The 27,842-nt window shown below is 39.8% G+C and overlaps 1 protein-coding gene across 1 annotated transcript in view; it reads left to right on the top strand.

Moving 5' to 3' along the window:
* Nucleotides 1-286: 286 nt before the first annotated feature.
* Nucleotides 287-27,842, top strand: part of SLC35D1 (solute carrier family 35 member D1) — a 53,200-nt gene continuing 25,644 nt past the window's right edge. Inside the window, exons 1-10 of the mRNA XM_059375068.1 lie at nt 287-907; nt 1,731-1,764; nt 1,862-1,948; nt 2,643-2,710; nt 4,339-4,410; nt 5,038-5,106; nt 7,140-7,242; nt 11,107-11,199; nt 24,959-25,026; nt 26,132-26,210. Coding sequence (XP_059231051.1) covers nt 705-907; nt 1,731-1,764; nt 1,862-1,948; nt 2,643-2,710; nt 4,339-4,410; nt 5,038-5,106; nt 7,140-7,242; nt 11,107-11,199; nt 24,959-25,026; nt 26,132-26,210 — 876 coding nt within the window. The 5' untranslated portion in view covers nt 287-704. The remainder of the gene's footprint in view (nt 908-1,730; nt 1,765-1,861; nt 1,949-2,642; nt 2,711-4,338; nt 4,411-5,037; nt 5,107-7,139; nt 7,243-11,106; nt 11,200-24,958; nt 25,027-26,131; nt 26,211-27,842) is intronic.

Raw genomic sequence — 27,842 nt, 5'->3', positions numbered from 1 at the left:
CCCAAGGCAATGCAGAATAAAATGTTTGTTGAGTGTTTCCTTTTATCCACGTATGATACTTTTGAAGGGCTTTGACCTTCTGAAAGAGAGACCAAAAGAGCATGCAAAGTGAGTCTAGACGCTCGCACCACAGAGAACTACTTCGCCAGCCACCTGTTACCGAGGGGAGGATGGTCCGTACTTCACTTGCGGCTGTTATCTGGAGAATACGGCTTCTGGGCCCCCGGCCGCCCGCTCCCCCGGCTTAGATACGCGGCCGCAGAGAGACCCAGAGCAGACTCGCGCGCAGGCGCGAGGCGGCAGCGGCGTTCAGAGTCTGGGCTTTGCAGCCTGGCGCCCCGGTGTCCCCGAGTGGTTTCCCCGCCTTGGCCTGTTCTCCCTTCGCGCCCGAGCTCAGGGTCGCCCCTGCCCCTTCTCCAGGCCCTCTCCAACCCATGCCCAGGCCAATCCCGGCGCGCCCCCTACCCTCTGACCCTGCGTTGCATAATGCCGGAGCGAAGTCCCCAAGGGTGTGAAACCCAGCGTTCCTGCCCCTGGGCGGGGACGGGCGGCGACCGTGCGGGGAGGCGAGGCGGCGAGGGCGCTGCCGGCACCGTCTACCGGCCAGGGCCCGGCGAGTCTCCCGGGAGTAGGCCCCCCGCGCCGCGCGGCCCCACCGCCAGGCCCTCCCGCCGCTCCCTTCGCAGGCCGCCGCCGCCGCAGCCATGGCGGAAGTTCATAGACGTCAGCATGCCCGGGTTAAAGGAGAAGCCCCCGCGAAATCCTCCACACACAGACATGAGGAGGAGCTGGGGATGGCGTCGGCCGAAACGCTGACGGTGTTCCTGAAGCTGCTGGCCGCCGGCTTTTACGGCGTGAGCTCCTTCCTGATCGTGGTGGTCAACAAGAGCGTGCTCACCAACTACAGGTAGGGCCGAGGCGGCGGCGGCTGCAGCGGCCGAGGCCGGGGGAGGAGCGCGCGGCGGCGGCGGCAGGGCGCCGGCTCCCTGGACCTGCGCCGCTAAAGTTAAAGCTGAACAAAGTTGGGCGGGAGCTGGGGAGGGCGGGCGGTGAATGAGCGGCCGGGGCTGCGGGGTAGGCTCGGCGCGCGGGCCGGGGTGCGGGTTCCAGCTCCGGGCGCGGAGCTCCGGACCGCCCCGTGCACGTTTCGACCCCGGTGGGAAAGCGCCCATCGAGCCGCGCTCTGGAAACCTTTGCCCTTCAGAGCGATGGAGCGGAGTTGCTTCGTGACTTTTGGCTCTTGAGCATGCCAGGCTGGGAGCAGAGCGAGGGATGCCCTCCCTTCCCCGCAGCCTGGCCCGGGGTCCCGGGCTTCAAGGGTCCCTGAGGTCGCTGACAGCCTCTGGGGAAGTGCGCATCAAGCTCATTTAAGACCGTTCTGCCGCTGTCACTGGGACCCTGAGGCAGAGGCAGAAGCAGAAGCATGTTTGTTGTAAAGATGTGAAACCGTTGAGGAGACCTATGTCTTCTACTGGTTGAAAAATCCGTTGCAGGCTGCTGGCTGAAACTGGACGCGGACAAGATGAGACAAGTGGCCGCCGGAGGCTACAAAATCAGCGTCAATCAGCGGCGTGGCCTGACAACCAGCAGGGATTTTTCTCACGTTTTCATTTGGGGAGACGTTGGTGTTTGTTTCAAAATACGTTTTAAGGTTGCAGATGGGCAAATTGAATTCACAGAACTGCTTTTGAGTTTTTCTGACCCTCTATTTCTCTCTACCTTTTTTGTAGATTTCCCTCCTCACTATGTGTTGGACTTGGCCAGGTTAGTTGGAATCTTCAGCATTACGTGGTTTATGTCGCTGGAACTTCTGTGTGTGTCTTTATATGTAGAACAGTGAATCTGTGTTCTCTGTTTGCAGATGGTGGCCACAGTGGCAGTTCTCTGGGTGGGAAAGGCACTCAGAGTAGTCAAGTTTCCTGACCTTGACAGAAATGTACCTCGAAAGGTAAAATAAAATAGAAATAATAAAATCTTTATTTTCTGAAAACAAGTCGCTCTATATTTTTATCAGTCCTCTGCATATGTAAAAAATTGCCGTTTTGAAGTTGCCCAGAATGGGTATAATGAAGGTAAAGAATAAATGTGGTATTACATGTTTTGAAAAGTCCTACCAACTCCTTAAAATTAAGGGGAAAAAGGCCCCCAGATATCTTGTGTTGTTTTAATTAATGAAGACTTGTTGGGAGTACAGCTGTTCTGCATTTTCTACATCCATCTAATCTAGCCGACGTATCCTACATCCATTATTCCTTGGGTTTATTTTCTTCTTCTGCCTGGCTCTGCTTGACTCCACGTGCAGATGAAGCGCCTTTCCCTTTTCTGCTGACATTAGAGCCATGGGCTATTACATTATCATATTTTAAAGCAAGTGATGTTTCTGTCTTCTATGGTTTGATCATACTCATATTTCTGTTTCTTTTTTTTCTTCTCCATTCTTCCCGCTCTTTGCCATAGTACTGCTGTTATCCAGGAATAATGTTTTATGGGTGCTTCATGGGGGCCAAAAATTGTATATGAGTTCTAATCTTATGTTTTAAGTGGAAAGAATTTGATCATATAAACAACTGTTTCTGTTTGAAAGGACCTTGTTTTAGCTGTCTTTATTATTGAGCTTTGTTATCCCTTTTTAAATTTTCTAGACGTTTCCACTACCTCTACTATATTTTGGGAACCAAATCACGGGACTGTTCAGCACAAAGAAACTGAAGTATGGATAACTTTATTTTACTAGTGAGGTTAATATGATGTATTCTTAAAACTGTACTTGAATGTCAAATATTTAACACATTGTTATTGGAAAAAAATGAACGAACCAGAAAGCTTTTGTTACTTAAATAAGATTACACCAGAGGTTTTAATTTAAATTCTTTGAGTTTGAAAACAAGGGGTTTTTGTTTGTTTTAGGTAACCCCCCAACTTTGATACTAGGAGTCTTAAAATGTTATAAAATGCTGTTATAGGAGATTTTTATTATTTTTCCAGAGCTACTGTAGTGAAGAGTATATGCTAGGTTCCTGGGATTTCAATTCTTTAACACAATTTATAAATACTATATTTTAGGCAAATTCTATAAGCAAAATCAGAGGGTGGGTAGGAGAACTTTTGTAGTTTTTCTTTTAACATGAGGTAGTTAAAGTAACATCAGATGGAACTCCAATACAAATACGATTAATATTATAACCATGAGCATACCACTGTAGAGGCAGCATGTTCACTTTTACAAAGAAGCAGTAGTTTTCTGCTCTGCGACAATACTGTTTTATTATCCTCTAACCTCCTAATTCTTGACTTCTCCACTTGAGGAGTGTAGTATGTATTAGGTATATGTGATATTAAAGTTATACATATGGAGAAGCCATTTAACAGAAATCCGTGGTTTCACTACTTCCACTTAAGCTAACCCCCGGAATATTAGATGATTGTAAAACAGAATGGGGAGATCTCTGAGGATCAGAGACAAAGCGTTTTTCATTTCCTCTTTCTTCAGACCCAAGAAATGTGACAGAGTGACTATGATGATATCTCTCAGGCAGGGCTCCTGGAAGTCGAATTTATCATGCATGGGTGGGGCATCCTTTTCCATCTCATTACCTGCTCAGGAAGAAATGTAGACCTGCTGCAAAGTACTGCTTGTATAGAATTTGCTCTTTTTCATCCATTGTCATCCATCTATCCATCCATTCATTCACACCCTATCTCTGGTTGCCAGCTAAGTATAAGGCACTTTGGAGTGAGATGGGATGTATTCAGAAATAACGATATTGCAAGAGACTGTGTTTGACTAGTGCAAGCAGAGTGCTCTGATAATTTAGAAGAAGACAAAAGTACATCCACAAAAAGGAGTATTTCATGGGGTGAGATTATCATAGATGCTGTTTGGAGGGTTGGAGATGTCGTTTTGTGGGGGGTGGGTGGGAAATAAAATCAGTCTAGTAAAGAAGGACGAAAGAGGTCTTTTTCTTTTAAAACTAACATGGTCACTGTTCAGGGTGTTTGTATAGTAAGGAGTGTAAAATTAAAAAGTGGCTGTTACTAGTCTTTGATCATAGATATGTGATTGCTACCATTTTTTATAGGTAGCCTGAAGTTTTTCACTTCTTGTAGTTTTATAAAAGCAACTCTTTCAGGCTTTCAAATAAGAATTACTTCTAGAGAGGAATAAAGGTTTAATTTAATCACAGATTAACCAACATGGAATGAAATTAATCAGCATAATGTATGGAAGAGACTAGCATTATTCTAAGGTACTTATTTGGAGAATCTTAGTTCAAAAAGTCAATCACTGAACTTTATTTTACCTAATTATATTTTTTCTTGTTTTAAAATTTTCTGCAGCTTGCCCATGTTTACAGTTCTGAGAAGGTTCTCCATCCTGTTTACAATGTTTGCTGAAGGAGTTTTACTCAAGTGAGCTAAATTTCTAATATATATGTATATATCTAGTCTTTAACAGACTTTAGTCATCTTGAAAAGGGGCCAGCATATGTGAAATAGTAAAATTATTTCTCTTATTTCTGCTTTATCTTTCAAGAAATTTAAGGACTTTCTTTTTTTGCTATAGTAGTTGATAGTTTATGGGATCAGTAGTTGGGAAGATTATGAATTGGAATTGGAATCTGTCTGAACATGAGATACACTTTCCAGAATTCCTGTACCTACTGTTGCCACAAGTGATGCTGGGTCTGAAACATCAGTATAGGTTTTACATAATGTTCCTGTCTTGGCTACTTTACTACAAATGTGTGTGACCTTTTTCTACTGAAACAAATTCTGATTTGCAAAAATTCAAACTCAATAATAATAGCAAATATAAGAATAAGAAAACAAAAAGAATAAGAAAAAAATTCCTGTTTTGTATAAGTTTTTGCTTTCTCAAAAGTATTCTTTGAAACATCCAATTCCTTGAAAACATTTAAAATTACAATTGCTTATAGCTTTTTTAAGGAAAACTTTTTTTTTTTTTTGGTCTATATTGCAGAATGAATCTTTGTGAATAACTACAGGTACATGTATGCACTTTATTTTATTTTGTAGGAAGACTTTTTCCTGGGGTATTAAGATGACTGTATTTGCAATGATTATTGGAGCCTTTGTAGCTGCCAGGTAAGAATGTATTTCCACATTAGGAAATTATCTATAGTTATTGATAATCAATTACTAATAAAAAGAATTTTGTATAGGCTGAGTAAGAATCTGTCTTTGGGAGGCATCAAAAAGACTCTTTGGGAAGTTAGATTTTTCTAGGTCAAGGCTGGCAAAATCTGATTCTTCTACTTATTGAGCACATTCTATATGCAACACAGTATGTTTGGAATTTTACACATATTTATGCATTTTTTACAACACCTCTGAAAGATGTGGGTATAATTTTCCTATTTTCAGTTGAGGAAACGGAAACCTAAGTTCAGAAATTTGGTCGAGGTTACACAGCTCGTAGATGGCAGCACTGGAATTTGAATTTGTGCCTAACTCCAGAGCCTGTGCGCTTCTATAAATCATGTGGTATTCTTTTACTTTATTTATATAGTGCTAAAGAAAATAGTGCTCAGAAAAGGCAAATGATAATGAATTCTTTCCTTGTGGTAGAATAATAAATAATAGAATATCTTTATTTGGCTTCACTTAAGATACAACACAAGGACCATGACTTATATATTCTATTAAATTAATGAAAATTTCCCCATTGTTTTTAAGTTTCAGTTTTAAAATGCAGGGAGAAAATATATGCCCAAAGACTAAGAAAATTAAAGTGATGGCTAGAAGCCTTCTACATTTTACTTTGACCAGGGCATGCATGTATGGGTTTGCTAATGTCGCAAATTCTGCCTGACATTTATTTTCTGTCTGGGGTTCAGTGTGCTTCTTGGACTGGCTCATTTACCTTCATCATTCCTGTAGTATAGGCAGGGGGGAAATACTGTAAAATACTGTAAGTCACATTCCACCCCAAATCTCCCAAGTGAAATTGCATTCTTTAAAAAAAATAATAAAAAAGACGAAAAAGGATAGAAAACTTGGTTACTAGAATTTGATTATATGGCTTTCCTTTAGGTAATATGGCCTTCTTGAAAAATTCTATGTGAGCCTCTGACCTTTTTGAAGCAGTTCTGTAAAGCTGGTGGGATTCAGAATTGAACCAAACAGGAGTGCTCAGGGCCAACCAACCCTGACCTACATAAAGTTTCTAAGGAGGATTTTCTTGGGATGAGACTTAATCTAATCAGAACACTTTACTATGGAAAAAGATTGGGAGGAAGGGAGTCTGAAGTTAGAAGGTTGTCAGGCTGCTTGGAAGAGGGGTTATACATAAAGCTAGTTCTGCCTGGAATTGCAGGGGTATCATGTTTCTCAGAAGTCCCATTCCATGCACTGGTTTAGCTATGAATACATAGTATTTTCACACAATCACAGGATGTTGGGCCCCTATTTTTAGCTAGAGTGCTGAAGTACACTGAAGGCATATTTTCTTAGGTTTTTTGTTATTCTGTTCAGTTTACTAAGTTTTGTTCTTGAGCCTGGTGTTCAGCTAAATACTAGAAAACACCAGTTTCCCTAATCCTGCTAGTTATAGGCTTTTTAAGTAATTGTTTAAGTATTTGAGTTCCTAGTGTGTGCTTAAACACTGCTGTAGCTTGATCTCAGAACTAACTATAATCTATACTTCAGAAATTCCACTCAGTGACTAACCCAACCACCTGTACAACCTGCCTTTTGTGTGAATGAGTCCTTGGAAAATGACATGTTAAGAACTTCATCCTTTTGGTTTCCTTCTCTTGGAAATTGAGCTCTGATGCCTTCTTCCTGCTTCAGACGTATTATAATGGCAAATTTGGTTACTTGTTCTTGTTGTCTGACTTTGAATTCAGAGCGGTGTGCTATTAACTGACATGACTAATTATTACTAATGACTGTGTTTAAGAGTTAGTACTTCTCATTTCTGAAGACTTCCCTATTGAGTATGAAATTGCTCATTATAACCAGAATCAAGAAGTACTAATCACTGATAAAATGCCTAATGTTCACTTAGCTAGATAAGAATATGTTCTTCTTTGTTCTTCTATTTATTGTACATTCAGATCTTTTTAAAAGTACTTGCATGTTCTTTAAGTTATTAAAGTGTTGCTTGTGTTTTACAGCTCTGACTTGGCATTTGATCTGGAAGGATATGTTTTCATTCTGATAAATGATGTCCTGACAGCAGCAAATGGCGCCTATGTAAAACAGAAATTAGATTCAAAAGTAGGTAGCAATCTAAATCCTTAAGAGATGTTTATTGGTTATGGGAGTGGTAATGCTTATTTGTCAGGAAAAAAGCCGGGAATAAAGAAAACTACTTCGGAGAGCTGGGGAAGACCTAGGGATCTCTGAGGGTAAAATGCCCATGCTTTGCTCCCCACTTAAGAAATTCTTTCAGTTATTAATTAGCAAATTAGATTTTATAGTTAGCTTTTCCGGAAGGGATTGGGTGATTATTGACTTTGGGAGAGGGATGTAATTAGGGTTGTTCATTACAGGGAAGTGTTCATGGCCATATTCTAGAAGGGTTGGTGAGGAATCTGGGCAAGAAAGAAATATCTGGAAACTCTTGAGCAGATTTGAGAAGTGAGAGTTGAAAGGGGCTGAAGATCAAGAATGCATTTTGTCTATTTGTCCCACCAAATAGTGGGAAACTTTATGGAGCATTAGAATTGCTCTCCCTCTTAGGAGCAACACTGAGTTCCTTGGCCTAGATCTCATACACACGAACTAGCCACACCTATCCTTTTTTTCTTAACTTGCAGCATGCATACAAAGTCTTTACAGGTATTTTTTATTTGTCGGTCTACTATATACTTTAAATATATACCCACTAAGTTTTATTTTTAGATCAAGCCAGACCATCAGAAAGCAGAGTATTTGAGCCACATTGCTTTCACTACATTATGGCATAAGTTCACATTATTGTAAGCAGCTGTGTAGGGGTACCTGGGTGGCTCAGTCAGTTGAGCATCTGACTTTTGGCTTCAGTTTGGGTCTTGATCTTGGGGTCATCAGATTGAGCCCCATGTAGGCTCCATACTCACTAGAGAATCTGTTTGGTTTCTCTCCCTCCATCTCCCCTCGACCCCCCCACAGATGCAGGAATTCAATCTCTCTTAAATAAATAAATCTTTAAAAAAATGAGCAGCTGTGTAGGACTCAGCTGTATATATCATAGGGTTGTTGTTGAAGGAGCTGTCCTTTCTATCATGATGTGTCTTGCGTGAGGACCCACATGAGATTTCACAGATGCCACTATAGTTTTTTCTGAACAGTGGTATATTTTTTATTTCATAATTAAATTTTATAACTGACTGTGACGTTATCTTATTTCCCTACCCATGTTTTCTAAACCATATGACCTTACCGAGTAAGTTTTTAGTCTGCTCTATTATATGTAAAATATTTCTGAAACTACTTCAGGTCATTTTTTTGAGTTGAGATCAGAAATACAAATGCCCAACTACTCAGTGGTAGTATTAATGTCAAGTTTGTATTGTCTAGGTAGGGGTCTTTGCCTTCTCCACATAGAACGAGTGGCCATCCCAGTAGCCTTCATTATTCTCAGAGGTTTGTTTTGAAGATTTTTGAAGAAATGGGAATAGGGTCAGTGTAGATTGTTTCCAACACATTTTCTTTAAATATACTTTTATGTCTTGTTCTCCATTTATTTGCTGTGGTGACTGTATGATTGTATTTTAATGGAAGCTACTACTATTAAAAATTCTTATCTTTTTGAAACAGCTAGAGAAAAGGGAGCAGTTAGAGGTTTAGCTTTAATATGTTTCTGTTTTTTATTTTTTCCTCAGCCAATTTGCTGCTTTGGAAAATAAGTACCAGTGATAACATTCCATTTGTCCAGCACCCTCCACTGTCTGAAACAGTACTGTCCAATAGAATTTTCTGTGTTGATAGAAGTCTTATATATTTCTGCTGTCCATTAACGGGAGCCACTAGTCACATGTGGCTGCTGTTGAGCACTCGATAAGTGACTGGCACAACCGAGGAACTAAATTAGTAGTTTAATCATAATTAAATTGAAATAACTGCACATGGCTAGTGGCTACTATATAGGACAGTACAGTCTAGAGTACATCCCAGAACCTACAAAAAGCAATGCGTGCTTCTGAGTATTTTATTCCCAGGAGAGTCCTTCAGTTAAAAATGACTTATGACTCACTTGCATTAGAACTTTTAATCATATTGATCTGCTTTTCATACTTCATGGATTAGGAGCAACATACTAGGAGACAGAATTCAATTTAGAGGCAGAGAGGTGGTATAAAAGGTCGGCTAACAACAGAAGATACAAACAGGAAAACTATAAGTCAGATGGAAGTACTAAAAAATGGGGCAGTTAAATGACAGTATGGGCGATATCCTGTAAGAACACAATACAGTAATGCGTATTTATGAGGATACCTTAAATTCAGTACTAGTTGATGTACTACTCTGTTTAAGAGGCAGGGGAAAAGATTTCAAAATAGTTAAGATGAGAAAATAAGAACAGTTTGACATTTAAGTTTTTGGTATTTGTCAGTTGTCTGGATGGTGTGTGTCTGTGTGTAGGCATCCTCTACTTCCTAGATCACACTCGTATCTCTGGCTGACAGAGTATCTGTTGTTAAAGGTTGTTTTCTTCTTCTATGGCCTTTTTCTTGCTGCTTTAGAAATGAGGCACATCTTTTCATCGATGCCAAGGCCACCACGAGCAGTCAATTATTTGTTTTATCTGAGAGGCAGTATGGCCACCCTTAGGTGCTGTTAATAAGTCAGAAGTTTTAGTATCACCGATAGTTTCAGGACTGCTAAAATCATGGTCCTTTGAGCTTAAGTCACGTGGTATAAAGACTTTATGCTGCATTTCTGACCTGAATGCAGCTATTGAGTTTAAAACATTTTTAACTTAAAAAAAAAATCATACAGATAATACATATTTATGATGGAAGTAGTAGAAGATGTAGACAAGCAAGAAAAAGAAAATCTAAATCTCCCTCAATTCTACCATCAAGTGAACTTACCCTCCAAAACTTGGCACAGTTTTGGAGGGTAAGTGTGTGCACTCATATTTATGTGTACACACTTAACTGTTATACAATTTTAAATGAAAAAGCAACAAATAATGTTTTCTAACCTATATTTTTCATGTAATGCAGTTTCATGAACCTCTTTCCTTGTCAGTATTATTTAACCTTTTTAGTGGTTGCATAATGTTTCTTTCTATGATTGTATCCTCATCTAACCACCTAGTTTTCTGTTGTTGAGTATTTGTTCCCAGTATTTCAAAGCTGCTTTTGAGAAGGTAGATTGACTTTTCACATCATTCAGTCTCCTTACATCAGAGAAGTTAGGTAGATAGTAGATATATAACTAGTCCTTCATCCCCACCCTGCCCCCATCAAACTCTAGCCTACTTTTTCAGGTGACTGCTTCTGGCTGAATGTTTTAGAAGTGTGCAAATCAAAAGTGAACCCAGATTTCTCATATGCTCCCTGTATTTAAAGACATACGTGGTTCTTTTGTTGTTTCCCAGTAGCTGAGGGCACAACGAATCACACTTTTGCCAACTGTAGGTAATCTTCATTGAAACTCACTTAAACATTTTCAGAAATACTTCACTGGCAAGTTACAGCTGTCTGTGTTGGTCTAGGTAGGAGCATGTGTGTTGGTATCTATCCATCTCTCTCTCTCAAATGGCACTTCGTTGTGGTTCTGAAAAGTTAAAGGCCTCAGGGTAGTGTTTGTATAGAAGGGTTTGTGTATATTCAAAGTAATGGCTTCCCTGCTTGCTGCTTGGAGGTAGCCAATTGATACTATTTTTATTTCTCTGATTTTTAGCACTCAGTGAATCTCGGACAAATTTAAAATCTTGTATGTTTGCTCTTTTTTCCCCCCTTTTGAAAGCTTACATTATTTCTTAATGTTTGCAAAACAGCTGATTTGCTGTCTGTATGGTTGGGGAGCTGAGTGTGTGTGTGTGTGTGTGTGTGTAGGGGTGTGTAGGGGTGTGTGTGTATCCTGTATAGAGTTGTGTATGTCTGTCTGCTAGAACCAAATGAAACACCTAATTATTTACTATTCTAGGAGCTGGGGAAATATGGCCTGCTCTATTACAATGCACTGTTCATGATTCTGCCCACCTTGGCCATTGCATATTTTACAGGAGATGCGCAAAAGGTAAGACTTCTTAATTATGATTTAATGTCTTATTTTTTTGAGCTGTATTATTGCTGGTGTCCACAGATAGACTGTGGGGTTGGTAAAAAGTAATGTGCTCACTGAGTGACCAAAAACTGAGAGCTTATTTTTTTAGCTTGTTAATGTCATGCTAACCTTTTTTTCTTGGCATAAGTATTGGATAGTACTAAAATGGCTCAAAATAGCTTTGGCTCTTACCGTAAAAATAGTGCGTGCCAACTAGTGTCCTTCTCTTATGTGTCAGAAAGCTAGAGGAAGGAAATTTTTACATTTCTACTGAACTACAAAATAAGAATAGTGGCAGGCTATCCTCAAGAAACAAAAAATCCTGAATTAGTAAGGTTTCTTCAAACCTAAACAAAATGCTTGGCTTTCTAGAAGTTCTGTTTTATGGTACAGTTATTATGCTGGCTTAAATCCCAAGCTGGGTTTTTTCCTCAGGAGGTATTTAGCACCATGTGGTAACTTAACTGTGTAAATAGGAACTAATATAATACTTTACTCATTTTCTGAAATGATTAGCTAAATAAACCCAGAATAGAGTAGCAAATAAATCAATACAACATTTTTTCTTTAAAGGAAACCCATATTCATAGGAGAAAAATTGATAAATAATCCATTTTGTTAGGATTCACAAAATTTGGCAAACTAGATAAAAATCTAGAATTTACCAAGTTTCTGTAACAAGATTTCTTCTAATGAGTCCTCTGGCTAGTAGTCTCTTCAGAACAAATGTGTTGATTATTTACTCTAATGACAGAAACAATTTCTACATACCAATGGGAGCCAAAATAAAAGTTCTGAAAATAGTTAGATTATGAAAAAATTGTTCTTCAAAGATAGAAGACCTTATAAAGCTTATAAAGGTGCTTTGTTTTATTCATCAAGAATGCTTTCTTTTTAAAAACTGGCACAGAGGGACTCCTGAGTGGCTCTGTCGGTTATATGTCTGCCTTTAGCTCAGGTCGTGATCCCACATCCAGGACATCCAGATCAAGTCCCGCATCAGGCTCTCTGCTGAGCAGGAAGTCTGCTTCTCTTTTTCCCTCTGCTTCTCCCTCTCCTTCTGCCTCTCCCCTTGTTGTGGTCTTTCTCTGACAAATATATAAAATCTTTAAAAAAAATTAAAAATAAAATAATAAAAAACTGGCATAGATCATCTTGAACAGGTATAAATGTTTTAATGAACTGTGACCTGGCTGCCAGCAGACCTAAAAGTGACTCCAAAGTAGGAAATAGAGCTGTTGCTCTGACTAATAAAGAGTGTTGAATAAATATTTTATGATTGTGAAAAAAGTGGGAAGAGAAACTAATTTATTTATTGAGTCCCTATTATGTGCTAGTTACTTCATGTTGTAATATAATGTAGTCCCCAGAACAGCTCTAGAAAGTTTGAACTATCTCTCTTTTACCAATGTGGAACTAAGACTTAGTCCCTTGCCCAATGCCATACTGTCGGTGGGTAGAGTCAGGATTTAAACTCAGGCCTAACTCCAGAAGCCATGGTCTCCCAGTGTTCGTCCTCCCTCTAGGAGACTCTGGCCGAAGCACCTCTTACTCTTTAGCTTTGGGCCAAGGATGTAACGTAAAGTAGCCGGGCCCCTCATGGCAGCATGGGTGGTTCCAAATCTTGAGGCCAATCTGTACATGACAAGTTGGAAGAATTAACGTAGTTAGGTATTTTATAGACTTGGCAAAGATGCAATTCTCATTAATTGGAAACTTTGACGAGTAGCTTATAGATACTTGAAAAAATGGACCAAAGGAGATAATTCTTCATTCCAAAGGGATGATCATTTAACTAGAAGTTATCTGCCAGGTTATAGCATTATTCATGCATATTTGAAAGTTCAGTAACATTCAGCTTGAAATGCTGATTGAGAGTGTTTCATCAGAGTGAAAAAAGTTGCCATGTCATCTACATATAGGTTGAGGTTTAGATTTTTCCTCTTATTTTTTTCTTTTTTATGTGGAGGAGTAGAATTTGAGTAATCTTTTTGTTGTTTTCAACAAAAGTGCCACGCAAAGGTCGAGAAAGGTTTATTTTGGAAGAAATGTTTTTTAAAAAAATGACAGAATTCACCTAAATACTTTCAAGCTAGGATGATAAACTAGTAGAAGATGAATTTATTTTTCTGTAATCAAATCCTGTCAGCATTTTGGTTTCACATAAATGTTGTTTATCCTCACTCTTATTATTAGTTAATATTGTTCTTATAAAACATTTTCTGGGGGGTAGATGGGCACACTGTCTGGCAGTCTCATAATATCATACTTTTTTTCTTAACATTCTGTCCTTCACATGCTCTCCTTCTGACCTTCTCAAATAGTTAAGTGTTACTGTATGTCTCACTATGTTAGGCTCAGGTGATAAGAAAAAAAGATGAATTAGATGGCTTTCTTGCCTTTGAGGGCCATCCAGTTTCCTTGGGGAGTAGACCTATCAACATCAGAGCAAAACTGTTACAGCGTTTTGGGGGCATTGTGGGATGTAAAAGGGAATCATTTCTGTCTTCTGGTTGGGGATGAGATGCGTCATTGAATTTTGCCTCCAAACAGAATTGAAATATAAGTGACATGAATAATCAGTGTTGTCTTGGTAGGTTATAAATTACATTTGAAACTTAGGAAGTGAGAATTCTGTTTGACTCTGTTCCTAAATTCCTTAGGAGACAATATACTGCAATTTCATTTTAAGTTCAATTGAGATGAGTATTTCTCAGCATCTTCATTGTGCTAAGAAAGCTATATGTTAAGTTCTCTGTGGCATATATGAGAAATATGACGTAGTCCTTGCCACACGAGGGAGATGCTGGCATGTTACAGGGATGGTGTAAGGCCTGGCACCAAAGTGCATGCCCATCAGTCAGTACAATAAATATTTAGGAAGAAATGGGTGTGGATTGAATATCAAGATTCGCTTTTTAGAACAGATGGGGCTTGGTTTTCTTGTCCACCAAGTACAACAAGAAATGCTAACCTGTGCCGGGAGTTGTTAGAGATATAACTCAGGTAACTAGCTTGCTCTTATTACCCAGCACAGAAAACAGTGTGTGGAAGCCACAGGCGGCCTGATGCATCCAGGAAGCTCACGGTGGTCTGTGATAGGCTGCGGTTGTTCTCCCGGTGCTGGAAGATTCATTTTCATAGTAGTCAGTAGTCTTTCTGTCTGAAGTCCTGGCAGAAAGGGTTTCTTAGGACAGAGGGGATATATGGCAGAATTTTGCGTGAGAGTTTTCTAGTATTTTGATTCGTTTTCAGGAGGTATCTTTTAAACTTGTGCTTTTCCTTTAAGATGCATATGTGTGTAAGTAGACGTGCATGTGTGTGTATTTTTTTTTTAAAGAGTGGACACTTTTTAATGGGGCAGTTTATCATTAAAGCTGTTCCCATATTAGCAATTTGAGGCTACTTCTGGCATTTAGGATGACTTTACTTATGAGATATGTACCCAACAGGATGCTTCTGCATAAATCATTTTCCCTTATCCTCGTTACATACCTGAGAGATCGGTATGTTATTTGACTTATAGAAGTTAAGGACATGATTAAACCTCCACAGTGACAGAGCAGAGCTAGAATCAGTCTGTCTGACTTCAGATCGAGCTCTTACTGTTGGCCTGATTAGTACTCTCAGAGCCATGCTCTGACTTCCATTTTTACCCCCGTTTGGGAATTCCATGCAGGCCTCTCTTAAGAACAAGCTACTGAATGTGAGGAACGTCATCAGAGTAGTAGCAGAAGTGCAGTTTCTGCAGCTTGGCCTGGTTATTACTTAATCTTTTACAAATAATCATATTTCTTTTGTTCAACAAATATTTACTGAGTGTACTGAGTGCTTTACTCAGGTGCTGTTCTAAATTTAAGAAAAAAAAAAGAAAGAAAAAAGACATGTCCCGCTTAAAGGAGCTTGCAACCCAGTGGGTGAGTTCAACTAAACCTAGATTTGTATCATAAGAACCAGGAGGAAAAACAGAACAAGGAGGAGAGTGATTGGGGAAGAACTGCTGGGGATAAGGTGGCTAGAGAAAGCATCTTCATTAGTTTCACTTGAGCAGGCATTGGACTGAGTGGACTGAGACCAGTTTGTGTGGCTCTTTGGAAGGGTCCTCTAGATGGAGGGAGGAGTGGGTTCTGAGTGCTGAAGTGGGAGTGCCTTACCTTCTTCACAGGGAGCATTTTTTGAGTAGGTGAATACCAGGAGGATCAAGGTGGGCCTTGAAGGATGTGGAGGAAGAGAAACCAAAGGAACATTCCAGGGGGAATGGATATCATGAGCACAGACGTAGTCGTGGGTTCAGCCTCATCAGTATTCTTAGAGGGTGGCAGTTAAAGACGTTGGAGACCTTCAAAGAGACCTTAGAGAGCATCTGGTTTAAGACTCTTTTCACCATTGGGGAAGTCAGGACCCAGATTGGGCTCAGGACTAGAACCCTGATTTCCTGACTATAACTAGTACTCTTGTTCCCCCCACCCCACGTATCATACCCGCCTTCCCTCTGAGCTGGGACAAGTGATAGATACAGGAATTTGAAATTTACTCTGCAGAGATGATGAATCCCTAAAAGTTCCTGACATAGGAGGTAGAGTAGAAAATTGGGGGCAGAATGCAGAAGAAACATCCAGTTGGATGAAGCAATTAGTAACATCCAGTTCTGGCCTTGACCGCTGTCTGATTTTGGATGAATCCCTTCTGCTCCTCCACCCTGCAGTGTCATGTGTAAACTGAGTAGGTTGTATCAGTTGAGTTGGTTAGTTTTCTAGGTAGGGCCCTTTCCTGGGCTGAGACAGAATTTCTGAGGAGCAGAAGGCATGCCCATGTGGAGACTAGCTGCTGCTGTTCAGACGGTTGGCATGAGCCCAGCTCCTCCCTGAGTCCCGAATACCAGTGCTTCTGAACTTGCTCTTCTCTTTTGGACTCCTGGCTTTCTTGACCCAGAGCCATTTTCCATGGAAGCTCTGTATGTATTATATGAAAAGATCAACAAGATAGATTTTTAAAGCGTGGTGTAAAATTGTGTATGTTATGCTATGTTTTGAATAAAATAGAAAGGGAAAAATAAGACTATATATATATGTATACATTTTATTTGCTGATTTAGTAAAGAAACTCTGGAAGAATATGCAAGAAGCAAAGTAACCACCAATTTGTGTCTGAGCCTATGTGTGAGAACAGGATAAGTATAGAACAGGAATGGGAAGGAAACTTTTCACTGTTTATCTTTTTATATTTTTTTGATTGTGGAGCCATGTAAATGTATTTTAAATTACCTTTTATAAAAGGAACAGCAAGAAAAAGATTAAGTTTTTCTATAAATAATGACTATCCTATGATGAATCCCAGTTTAAAATTACTGGGGGTGGTGGGACAAATTAATTAATTCTCATTATTCAGAGTTGGAGACTCTTGATCCAGGATGCAGATTAAAGCAAAATCCAAATTGTTTTTCTCAAAATATCACTGTTAACCTTAGAAGGCAGAGGAGAGAAAAGTCTCCTGTGTTAGGGCAGGAATCCAGTAAGAGGGCTCCGAAAGTTCAGCTCCCCAGGGAGGCAGGAGTTCTACAGAGTAGTGGATGGGGCTTACACAGTCTTTAAGCAAGAATTGAAGGCCAAGGAAGAAGGAAACCTAAATTATCATAAATATTGAAAGACAGGAGCCAATCGAACAGTTTACCCCAGTGAGCACATAAGGCATATCCTTGGCAAAGCTTTCTGAGAAGCCAAATGTCTATATTGGGGTGGGGTGGGGGGTGGGGTGTGTGTGTGTGTGTGTGTAGTTTTTTAAGAAGTTTATTCAAGATTCTCAAAGTCCTGGCTTTACCAGAAGCCAATGAACCAATATAGACAACATTTAGTTCTTTTAAAACATGTCTTCTAATTTTAAAACATTCTCTTTCTTAAAAATACAGTGTATTTGGGCGCCTGGGTGGCTCAGTGGGTTAAAGCCTCTGCTTTCAGCCCAGGTCATGATCCTAGCATGCTGGGATCAAGTCCCCACATTGGGCTCTCTGCTCAACAGTGAGCCTGCTTCCCCTTCTCTCTGCCTGCCTCTCTGCCTGCTTGTAATCTCTGTCTATCAAATAAATTAAATAAATAAAAAATTAAAAAAACAAAAACAGTGTATTTAAAAGCCAGCTCAGTGTTAATAAATGACATCTGGTTAACACGGATAAAGGTAGATCAAGCATCATTTGAATAATGGCTTTCCAGAGTGTCAGTTAAGACAGACTGTGTTTAAACTTGTTAGTTGTTGCCTCCAAAAGGGAATGTGTACAGCACAAAGCCAGTGATTCACAGTCACAGGAATTGGAACCTGGCTTTTTGACAGCATACCCTGCTAGGTGTTCTCACGTAGAGATGGAGGAACAGACCCCTTGCTGTAGCTCTCACAAGGCCAGTACTGTAGTCATGGGTACATTGTATAATGTCTTCATTATATCACTGGCTAAATTACATGGCTCAGATGAGTTTTACAGGAAAAGTTGCTGCGTGGATGGGTTACGTGGAGATGTCTCTTACTAAGCATTGCTGTCTAGATAATGAAGAATTTTAGGCTGTTGGTTCAGCCTGTCCACCATTATTAATCTTTTCTGGGTCATTCTGGAGATGGTACAGACCGATTCTCAAACCCTGAGTTATTCTTTCCACACTGACAGGTCCCTTCTGCTTTCTGGGCATTGGTGTCCTCATACGTAAAACAAGTGGGTTGCATCAGTTATTCTTCAGTGAGGAATGACTTTCTCTTTGCCCTATATGTTGTTTGATGGACACAGTAATGTGGTTACCCACCCTTACCTTCGAGGGTAGGCCTTCTTCACAAAGAAAAGTAAATGACCCTATTAATAAGCTGGAGTGTGGGGTTTTTGCCATGTTACATAGATTTTGGGTAGGTGGCAGAGCCTAGTGAGAAGAGAGAGTGAAGGTATCTGGGTTCTAGTTCCTTGTCAGAGCTAGGAGCAGGAGAGGGCAGAGCAGAAGCGATGGCCAGTAGTTACAGTAGCGCAGAGGATAGGGTGGGTAACCCAGGACCACTGGCTCCGTGAACTTGTCTGACTGTTGCAAGGTAGGCAGGGAACCATGGAGGCCATTTGCTCCACCACTGACCTTATCTTCTGCCTTAGTAACTTTCCTAGCAGTTTACTTTCCAGGATAAGGTTTCAGGTTTTTTCTCAGTAGTTTTTTGGGAAAAGAATTTTCCAAATAGAATGCTGTCATTCATCCACATTTTTTTCTTTACCATAAAGTTTAAAAACTAAGTGATTTATTTTTAGACTTTATAGTAAGCAGGTTTCAAAATTTCTAAGGTATCAAAATGTATAAAAAATAATCATTTGGATTTTATTTCAAATCTCAATTAAGCTGGTGACCCTTTACTTAGCAAATTTTCCTGGGAGTGAGAATGTTACATCTAAGACTCAAGTGTACCCTGAAATTATTCCATCCTTACTAAATCAGGGGTGATGAATTCGTGCTTATGATCTCCTGCGCTCAGTGTAGACATTGCCATGTAGTCCCCACGCTTCCTTGCTAAACCTAGACAGAGCCTCAGACTGTCCACCCACATAGTAGTTCAGATGGCCAGAGTTGGTTGAGTAGAGCTGATAGAAGATAAAATCCCTATCCCTAGACTAGATTTTATTATGTTGTTGATTATGTGCTGTTCGTGCCTAATCTTACACAGACACTCGCTTTCTTAATTTCCTTAACCTAAGCAACTAGAGAACACATTTATTTATTTATTTTTTAATTTAGCTTTCTTTTTCAAATATTTTTGTTAACTGAAAAGTCTCATTCAAACCAAATGCCTATTTTTAGGAAGTGGTAGGTCCATGTAACCTATTTGCCCGTTGATTATGCCATCTTTTCATGCCTATGTTGTGTATTGGTCGATGGTATTAAATTATACCACCAGCACCTATAGAAATGGAGACTTTGTTCAAAACAGGAGGAAAGCCTGAACATCTTTGTATGTGCTGTCTGTAGTCACAGCTACTGCTCAGCCCAGATGGAGGATTTCAGGCCTTGTGGCAGGGAGCCCATCTCGTCCTGTGTCACACAGAATGACCCAGCAAGGCCTTCTTTTCACAGTGGCTCTTCTGTTAGCTTTCTCTAGAGGCAGAAGTTTTGCTTTAAATGTTGTTTTTTTTTCCTCTCCTGATTAACAAAATATATGCTCCCTGTGCTTTCTGTGTTCCCTGTCTTAGGGAAAAGAAAAATTTGCATGCAAATCTGTCACTGAGAGATAACAATGTTGGAAGTTTAAGTGAATAATAATCTCTTCTGTATGTGAATTTTGTATAAAGTGCTTGCATTTCGCTCCCTCCATTGGTTTCTCACAAGAGGTGGCTGGAGCAGACTGTTTTCAATGTTCATAATGTGGATAGAGGCTTAGAGAGGCTAAGTGACTTTATGATGGACTCACAGAAAGTTAATAGCAGATTTAGAATTCAAACACCCACTTTTTGACTCAGGGGTCCAACAGCAGCCATGTGAAGCTATCTAGGAGAAAAAATTCAGAATATATATATACCTTGTCTTTGGTTTTCCCCAGTACTTAACTAATGGAACGATGATGGGTTATGGAGCTGAGCAGACACCTAGTAGCTGGATAATTTTGGGAGAGTTACTTAACATGTCTGTGTGTAGGACATAATAGGCTCTTAATAGGCAGTAGCTTTGGTTGTTTTTTCATGCCATCTTTATGACCTGGAGAGTAGACTCCCCTGGCCGGTGGTACTGGTGGGTCAGATTTCTCCTTCAGCTATACTTTCAAATGGCTGCTGCTTGTTCTGTTGCAGCCAGAGGGCCCGTTCCTGTGGCAAAGCAGAGGAATGCAACAGGCTGCTGGTGCCAGACGGGCTTTCTCCAGAAACAGGCCTAGTATTTAGGGAAGGAAATAATCCCATGAGAATTGTTTTACTGTTTTTGAATTTTATGTAAATGGAATCATGTTCATGGGATTTATTTTAATATTCCACAGATACAGTTAATATGTTCCCAGAGGGGATTGTGCAGTATGTATTTGGGTGTTTTTGTATATAAAATTTAATGCTCAGAGTAGAGAGCCTTAGACTTGGTGTATATAGACTCAGGGCTTCCATATATTAACTGTGTTATCTAAAGTAAGTCACTCACTGTCTTCTGGGGATAAGGCTTGGTCCTATCTACCTCACAGGGGTGTCATGGGGATCACATGACATTGATGTATGTAGAAGCATTTTGCAAACTGTAAAGCATTCCATAAATATAAAGGTAGTTATAATTTGTTCCTTCGTTTATTAGCGGTTACCTGACTAAACTCTCTTCAGCATAGTGCCCCTGGGCCAGCTGTGGGGCCTGGCACATGACTGGGGACTTAGATGTCAAAATGTACATTTAGGAGGAGATATTTAGAGCTAAGGCAGAAAGGAGCTCAGGTGTAAAGAGAGGTTTATTTGAGGCCTTTACCAAATAACTGATTTCTTTCCACTCCTCAGTCACTGATAGCAAAAAGAATTCGAAATAATATTTACACATAATTAACATCACTTATTGAACTGGATGGACCTCCTTCACATCAGGCATTATATCCATGTTGTCTTTAATTCTGATAACAACTCTACAAGATAGGCCTTAATATTCCTCTTATTATTTATGCAGCAACTAAGGTTCAGCAAATCCTTATGGTCCATCACACTGGCTTTATTCTCTTAGTGACTTTGGGGTAAAAGAGTAACTTATCTAGGAAAGGAGGGTAATTTAGAGTTGAGGAAGGTTCTTAGGGCTGAGATTTCTTTTATGTGTTTCAGCTTCAGTGAAATAAAGTCTCTCCTTTTAAAGCTGATCTAACACTCATGTTAGAATTGGAAGAAACTTTAACAGGCACCCCCTTTAACCTTGCTCACAGAAGCTAAGGCTGTGTAATGAAGCAGGGGTGGGCTCGTGCCATGTCCTGGGCTTCTGATGCCTGGTATGCTGCTTTCACAGGGCCCATGGCTTTTCCTGCTGGGTACTGGTAAGCCTCTCAGAGAGACTTCTTCCAGTGCCCACCTGCTGGTTTGCTGGGTTATGCCTTTTCTCCTCCAAGAAAGAAAAAATAAATTCAGTGCAAAAACTAATGAGTCTAATGCCAGTAAAATGACTTTTATCATTTTAAGGAAATTGAAAATGACATAGATTTAGTAGGAAACTTGAAATCTATTTAGTAGCATTACAGGTAGGTTTGTGGGTGTATTAAAAAGTAAATTCACCTTCTCAGCCTATAGAAAATGATGCTAAGCCAGGGAGCATGGATATTTAATTCACTTTAGTTATTTGTGCCTAACAACATACAAACACTTGGGAGCAAGGCAGATGTGACATTTGACATTGTTCCTGCTCTCAAGGAATTGATAGTCTTGCTGATAGAGGCAGTCTCCTGAGTTCTAGGCCTGTGCTTTATTGTGCTTTAATGGTTTCTCATCATACCATATTTACAGGTATGGAAGAGCATAGCACAATGCTCTGCATGACTTCTTTCCTTTATTCTTTGTTCTCTATCAACGAGTTGTGGAACACTTTCTATTTGCTGTCACTTCGTTAAGCATGATGGTTACAGAGATAAACCCTGAAGGCATTTACAGTGCCTGGTTAGGTGATCTACGTACGGAGAGTCACGTACATGCAGGTACTTAGTCACATATATGCAGTGTCCGTGATAAAAGTAGCACTTAGTGTTTTGGACAGTTTGGCAGGAGAACGCCTGATGTGACTGTGGGTTTTTGTGCAGAGCTTTCCAGTGGAAGCATTGTTAGAGATAGGTTTATAATTCGTGTCAGTGATTGAATTTGAACTTTTGCTTCTAGCCATGATGGAATAATAGGGATAGGCTTTATCTTCTTGCCTTAACCTACTAGAATACTGAATATATGTGAAAAATGGTTTCAGACATTGGACAACAAGTAGTAAAGGATTGTGGAAAGAGAAAGGATGAGAGGAGAAAAGAGGGATATAAAAAAAGACCAAATTAAACTTCTAGGGATGAAAAATATGATCTCAATTGAAAATAAAGCAGAAGGTATTAAATAGCAAGCAGATTAGACACTGCAGAAAAAAGATCAGTGAATTAAAGAAATAGCAATAGAAACTAATAGAAATAGCAATAGATACTATAGAAACTAGTGCTTCCAAGATGAAGCACATGGAGAAAAAAGCCTTGAAAACAAATGAACAGATTACTAGTAACATGGGGTAGTATCAATAGATCTAACATATGTGTAGATCTATTGTCCTGAGGTATAACTATGAGGTGTAATATGAGTAACTATTGTCCTGAGCAAGGGGTGGGGATAGGGTTTGAGGAGTTAATGGAAGATTTTCTTTCCAAATTTGATGAAAACTAAATCCACACATACAAGGCTCAACAAATGGTAAGTTATAGTAAAATGGTAAGTTAAAGTACCATAAAGAGGGACAATTTTAATGCTGAAAGAGTTATATCAAGTAGCATAACAATCCTGAATGTATGTGTACTTAATGAGAAAGCCTCAAAATATATGAAGCAAAAACTCATGAAGCCGAATGTAAAGCACTTGAACACCATCATCAACTAATATGACCTAATTGACATTTATGGAGCACTCAACAACAGTAAATAAATCTCTTTTCAAGTGCAAATGGGACATTTACCAAGATAAACTATATTCTGGGTCATAAAACAAGTGTTAATAGTTTAAAATAATTGAAATAATAGAAAGTATATTCCCTGGCCAGAACAGAATTAAACTAGAAATTAATAACATAGAGATCTATGGAAAAATCTTCAAATACTTGGAAATAAACACACCTCTCAATAGCACCTGCTTCCAAGAAAAAATCATGCAGAAGATTAGAAATCATTTAGAATGAATGAGAGTCAGAACACCACATAGCAAAATTTCTGGGTTGCTGCTAAAGGAATGCTTAGAGGGAATTCTATAGCTTAATTAAATGCATACATTAGAAAAAAAGAGAGATAAAAAATCATTGACCTAATAAGCCTTTCCCTTAAGAAAGTAGAAAAAAAAAGAGCAGGCTAAACCCAAACGAAAAATGAGGAAGTTAAGAGCAGAATTCAATGAAATAGAAAACAGAAAAGCAATAGAGAAAAATCAATGAACCTAAAACTTGGAGGTCAATAAAAGATCAATAAAATTGCTCAACCATTGCCAATTGATAGGGACAAAAAGTGAGAATGCACAAATTATCATAGAAGGAATGAAAGTGGTATTACAGAGCTTGCATATACTAAAAGGATAATGGCATATTATGAACATTATGCCATAAACTGGAAAACTATCTGTGAAATGGACAAATTCTTGAAAAAAACCTAAAAACTCATTCAAGAAGAAATAGCATGAATAGCTGCATTCTACTAAATATTAAATAACACTACTTAATTAAAGAATTAGTCCTGGGGCTAATTAGCTCTGTTAAAGAGATAATGGGGCTATTTAGCTCTGTTAAAGAAACTGAATTTTAGTTGAAAATCTTCTCAAAAGGAAAACTCCAGGCCTTGATCACTTTAGTGGATGATTCTACAAAATGTTTAAGGAAGAAATAATGCCAATTCTACATAAATTCTTTCAGAATATAGAAGAGAATACTTCCTAATCAACTTTTATGAGGCCAGCATACCCTGTACTGATAGTTGAAAAAAATTTCAAGGGCAGGGGGTGGAAATTATAGTTAAAAAAAAAAAAATCCTGCAATATATAAAAAGGGCACTATGTGACCAAGCTGTGTTTATCAATCAGGGATTAGGTTAGTTTAACATTTGAAAATCAGTGTAATTCCCCATATTAGTAAGAATTAATAAGAAATTAATAAGAAATAGAAGAACCATGTCAAAAAATTTCCACCCCCTGCCCTTGAAGCTGGATAGGTTGGCAGAAAGATCAAAAGGTGGACTGTTTCTCATATTTGCTTAACAAACTGATATTGCAACAGAAATTATGTTCTTGAGAGAAAAATCCTCCATCCTGGATGGGAAATGAGGTGATCAATGCACCCTTTCATTTCTCTTCCTTCCTTTGCGTTTGGCTTAAAAACAAAATGGCAACAAAACCTTGCTTTCGGGGCACCTGGGTGGCTCAGTGGGTTAAGCCTCTGCCTTTGGCTCGGGTCATGATCTCGGGGTCCTGGGATTGAGCCCTGCATCGGGCTTTCTGTTCGGCGGGAAGCCTGCTTCCTCCTCTCTCTCTGCCTGTCTCTCTGCCTACTTGTGATCTCTCTCTGTGTTAAATAAATAAATAAAATCTTAAAAAAACCCCAAAACCTTGCTTTCACCATCAACTGTTTTAAAGAGTAATTCTCCCTGGGTAGACCTCAGCTGAATTTGTGTAAATAAGGGTGCACTTGAGCTTTCACATGTTACGGGGAAGAAGTAGGTTTTAATGTTTGAGAAAGCTTTTAATCTAGCCATCTGGGTGAACTTCTGAGATTAGCCAGACATGGCTTCTGCCTTCAAGCAAATATCTGTTTCTTCTAACCCAAGGAGAGAGGTACAAAATCTTCCTCACATTACATTTTAGAAAGAGAAAGCCTTCTGGAACTGTTTTTTGGGTTCAGCTCCATATATATGAGATTCTTAAACATCGCTGTCTATCCTGGGAGTGATGTAGGGGAATGTATACACGTGTATGTGTGGTGAGAGTGAGTACCCAGGATTTTGATGAAAGAACAGAACAGCTGATTTTGAGGGCCTGCTCTAAAATCAGATACTTTCTTGTGTCTTACAGGCAATGGATTTTGAAGGCTGGGCCGACACCCTCTTTCTTCTGCAGTTTACCCTCTCTTGTGTGATGGGGTAAGCCTTTGTTGCCTTGTTAGCAGATCGCTTTCCTAGAGAAGTTTGTTCTTGGGTCCTTTTGCTTCTTAGTATCCTGTTCTGTCTCTTGAGTGTGTCTGCATAGGATGATTAAACTTCCAGATTCAGGTGGTTTCATAGCCCTTGGGAATGTACCCTTAGGGCTACTAAACTAATTCCAAAGTCATGTTTCCAAGGATGGGGACAAGAAACTATTAACATAGGAACCTAGTATGTGATAAGCACTGTTATATTTCAAAATGCATTATTTATTTCTACATTGATTATTTGACACATATTTTTGTCCTCTTACCTGTGTGGAAGCAGTCCCGGAACTCAAGTAAGTTGTCTAAGTTTGCACAGTTAGCACTGGCAGCTTTTGACTTTGAGGCTGTCTGACTCTCTCTACAAGGTTGTCTTCCTCCTAGGAGAGTATATGTGGAAGGTAAGAAAGGGGTATCTGCTAACGTGCCTCTTCTCTTCACCTTCATATTTCCATGAGGAATTGTTTTCCTCAGCCAGTTAGTTTGGTTAGTATTTATGACTAGATCAGGCACAGGCTAGGTGCCCAGTGAGGGAGTGCTTCAAAGGAAAATTAACACGGTGCCTTGGTACTGAATCAAGCTCCGAGCCCTCGTTGTAAATCTCTCTGTTCCAACTGCTGCCAGTTAGTTGTTAAGTGAACCTATGTTCCCTCTCAAAGTAGTGCTAATTTGGGTTTCTTCCATCTTTCAGAATCTCCCTTGCCTCCTGTCCAGAGGTTGCATTGACCTCATGGGAGGTGCACTGCTGAGCCATGGTCTGTGAACTCAGCTTTCTCTCAGGGTTAGGTGAACTAGTGGGAATATGAGTACTCATGATTAGGAATGGTTGCAAGGTTTTGGTAAGGGTAGTTGGGGGAAAACACCTGGTCAGTAAATGGACACATGATTCTCTTTAATGAAATTAAAAAAAAATCTAAAGCTGCAGTACAAGCAGGGGTGAGGTGGGGAAAGCTCAGAGTCAGTGACTGCAATGCGCTAGCATGGCCAATGCTGTTTCTCTTGGCTGAAGATTGCTCTAAAGTAAGCAACCAGTTCTTAAACTTCTTCCTTCTCTGTTCCAGGTTTATCTTGATGTACGCCACAGTACTCTGCACGCAGTATAATTCTGCCCTTACAACTACAATAGTTGGCTGTATTAAAGTGAGTTGAAAAAATACTGTTATCTTTTGGGTACCTGCTTTATTTAAAAATTGTGACTCTAAATCTTGCTGTGGTCTAAATCCCTCATCCTTCTTTCCTCACAGATTGTCTTGGTTTGACAGATTGTGGTGCTGGTTTCTAAAACTATCTTCAAGAACTCAGGGAGGACATAATCTCTACTTCCAGGCAACTTGGCTCTGGGGAATATAGGAAAAGGAGAATGGGTTACCTTAGAGTAGAGGAAGAGGAATTAGTTTTGTTTCAGACAGGATAGGTGGCTAGCTTGGGAGTGATAGGCCTGTCCCTTTAACCCCCAAAGAAAACTGTTCTGTTCGCTGCTTTACTGAGTTCTGGCTATTGTAGGGAAAGGATGCCTGCCAGAAGTTCATCAAGGGAGTTTTCCAGTGCATGAGCCAAACCTTAAATGGCCCACTTTTAAAAGCTGTGTCTGACATTTCCAGTGATGTCATTTCCTCCTGATCCATTTTATTTGAGGGAGGCTCATTTGTCTTCAGCCAGGGGAGCCAAGTTGACTTGAATATAGAGCTGAAGTTAGTGGCTTGATGCTTGAGGCCTCTTTATCTGACTTTGTGCTTCTAGTGCTTTAAGATCCAAGAGGCCACAGCATGCCTGATTTCCAAATGAATTAGCAGGGTAGGCTTGCCTTCTAAAAAAAGGTAAGACAGAGAGAGATAGGTCTGTGATCCTTTGGGAAATAGAATGCCTGCCCTTGGGACTTCCTTTCAGATTTCCCCATTTGTCAATAGTGAGTGAAGGGATTGAAAAGTTTTTACTGCCTTGCTCTGTTTCCCTTTGCACCCCCATCAGTGGTGTCCACCTGCCCTCACTTTAAAAACTAGATTTGGGTTAAAATTTCAGGTCTGTGACTTCAAATCATGGAATTGGAGTGTTTGGTGTAAATAGAATTAGCTGTGTGAATTCCCATGAAGGCTAGAGGCGGTTAATCTACATTCAGGCCTGGGCTTGCTAAGACAGGTTTAGCCTCTCAAATTAGCTCTCCACTCTGTTTTGGTTTTGTGAAGTAAAGGCTTCAAGAGCAAAGTGAATGAATGGCTTGCCTCTTCAGAATAAGAAGAGCAAGAACATGAAAGATGGGCCAGTTGTTACCATGTTTTTTCCAAAAAGGATACTGCCCAAAGGCCACTATTTAATTTTAATAACCTATTTACTTAGGATTTCATAGGGTACTTTCTTTATATTTAAGAGCATGGGGTACAAATATAATCATGGTCAGATTAACAGAAAGTTCAGTACTTTTCTTTTGATATATCCTCCTCCCCATGCAGCCCTCTGGATTTATTCTGTCCAAAGGGATCAATGTTACTTCCAAACCCTAGAGAGAGCGGGAAAAAATCGGTTTGTCTGATTAGTTTACAGCTGCTCTTGCTTCTCACTGTCTCGTGGCATTGCTGTTGAAGGCTGTCTGATGTCTTCAGACAGATGGGAGTACGCTGATGCTCTTGCCCGTTCAGAGTCTCATGGTCCACAGTGCAGCTTCTTTCATTAGCCTCCCAGATACAACCCTTTTAGCTCAGTCATTGTTCCCCAAGGGGCTGTCACTGGTTCTTGTTTCTCTGAAGCATGGTGGGAAAATTACTGAGGATACTTACT

This window comes from Mustela nigripes, chromosome 14 (genome assembly GCF_022355385.1).
Source record: "Mustela nigripes isolate SB6536 chromosome 14, MUSNIG.SB6536, whole genome shotgun sequence".
In the NCBI taxonomy this organism is placed as follows: Eukaryota; Metazoa; Chordata; class Mammalia; order Carnivora; family Mustelidae; genus Mustela; species Mustela nigripes.
Note: the sequence above shows the minus strand (reverse complement) of the source record. Positions and strands in the feature narration are given on the sequence as shown.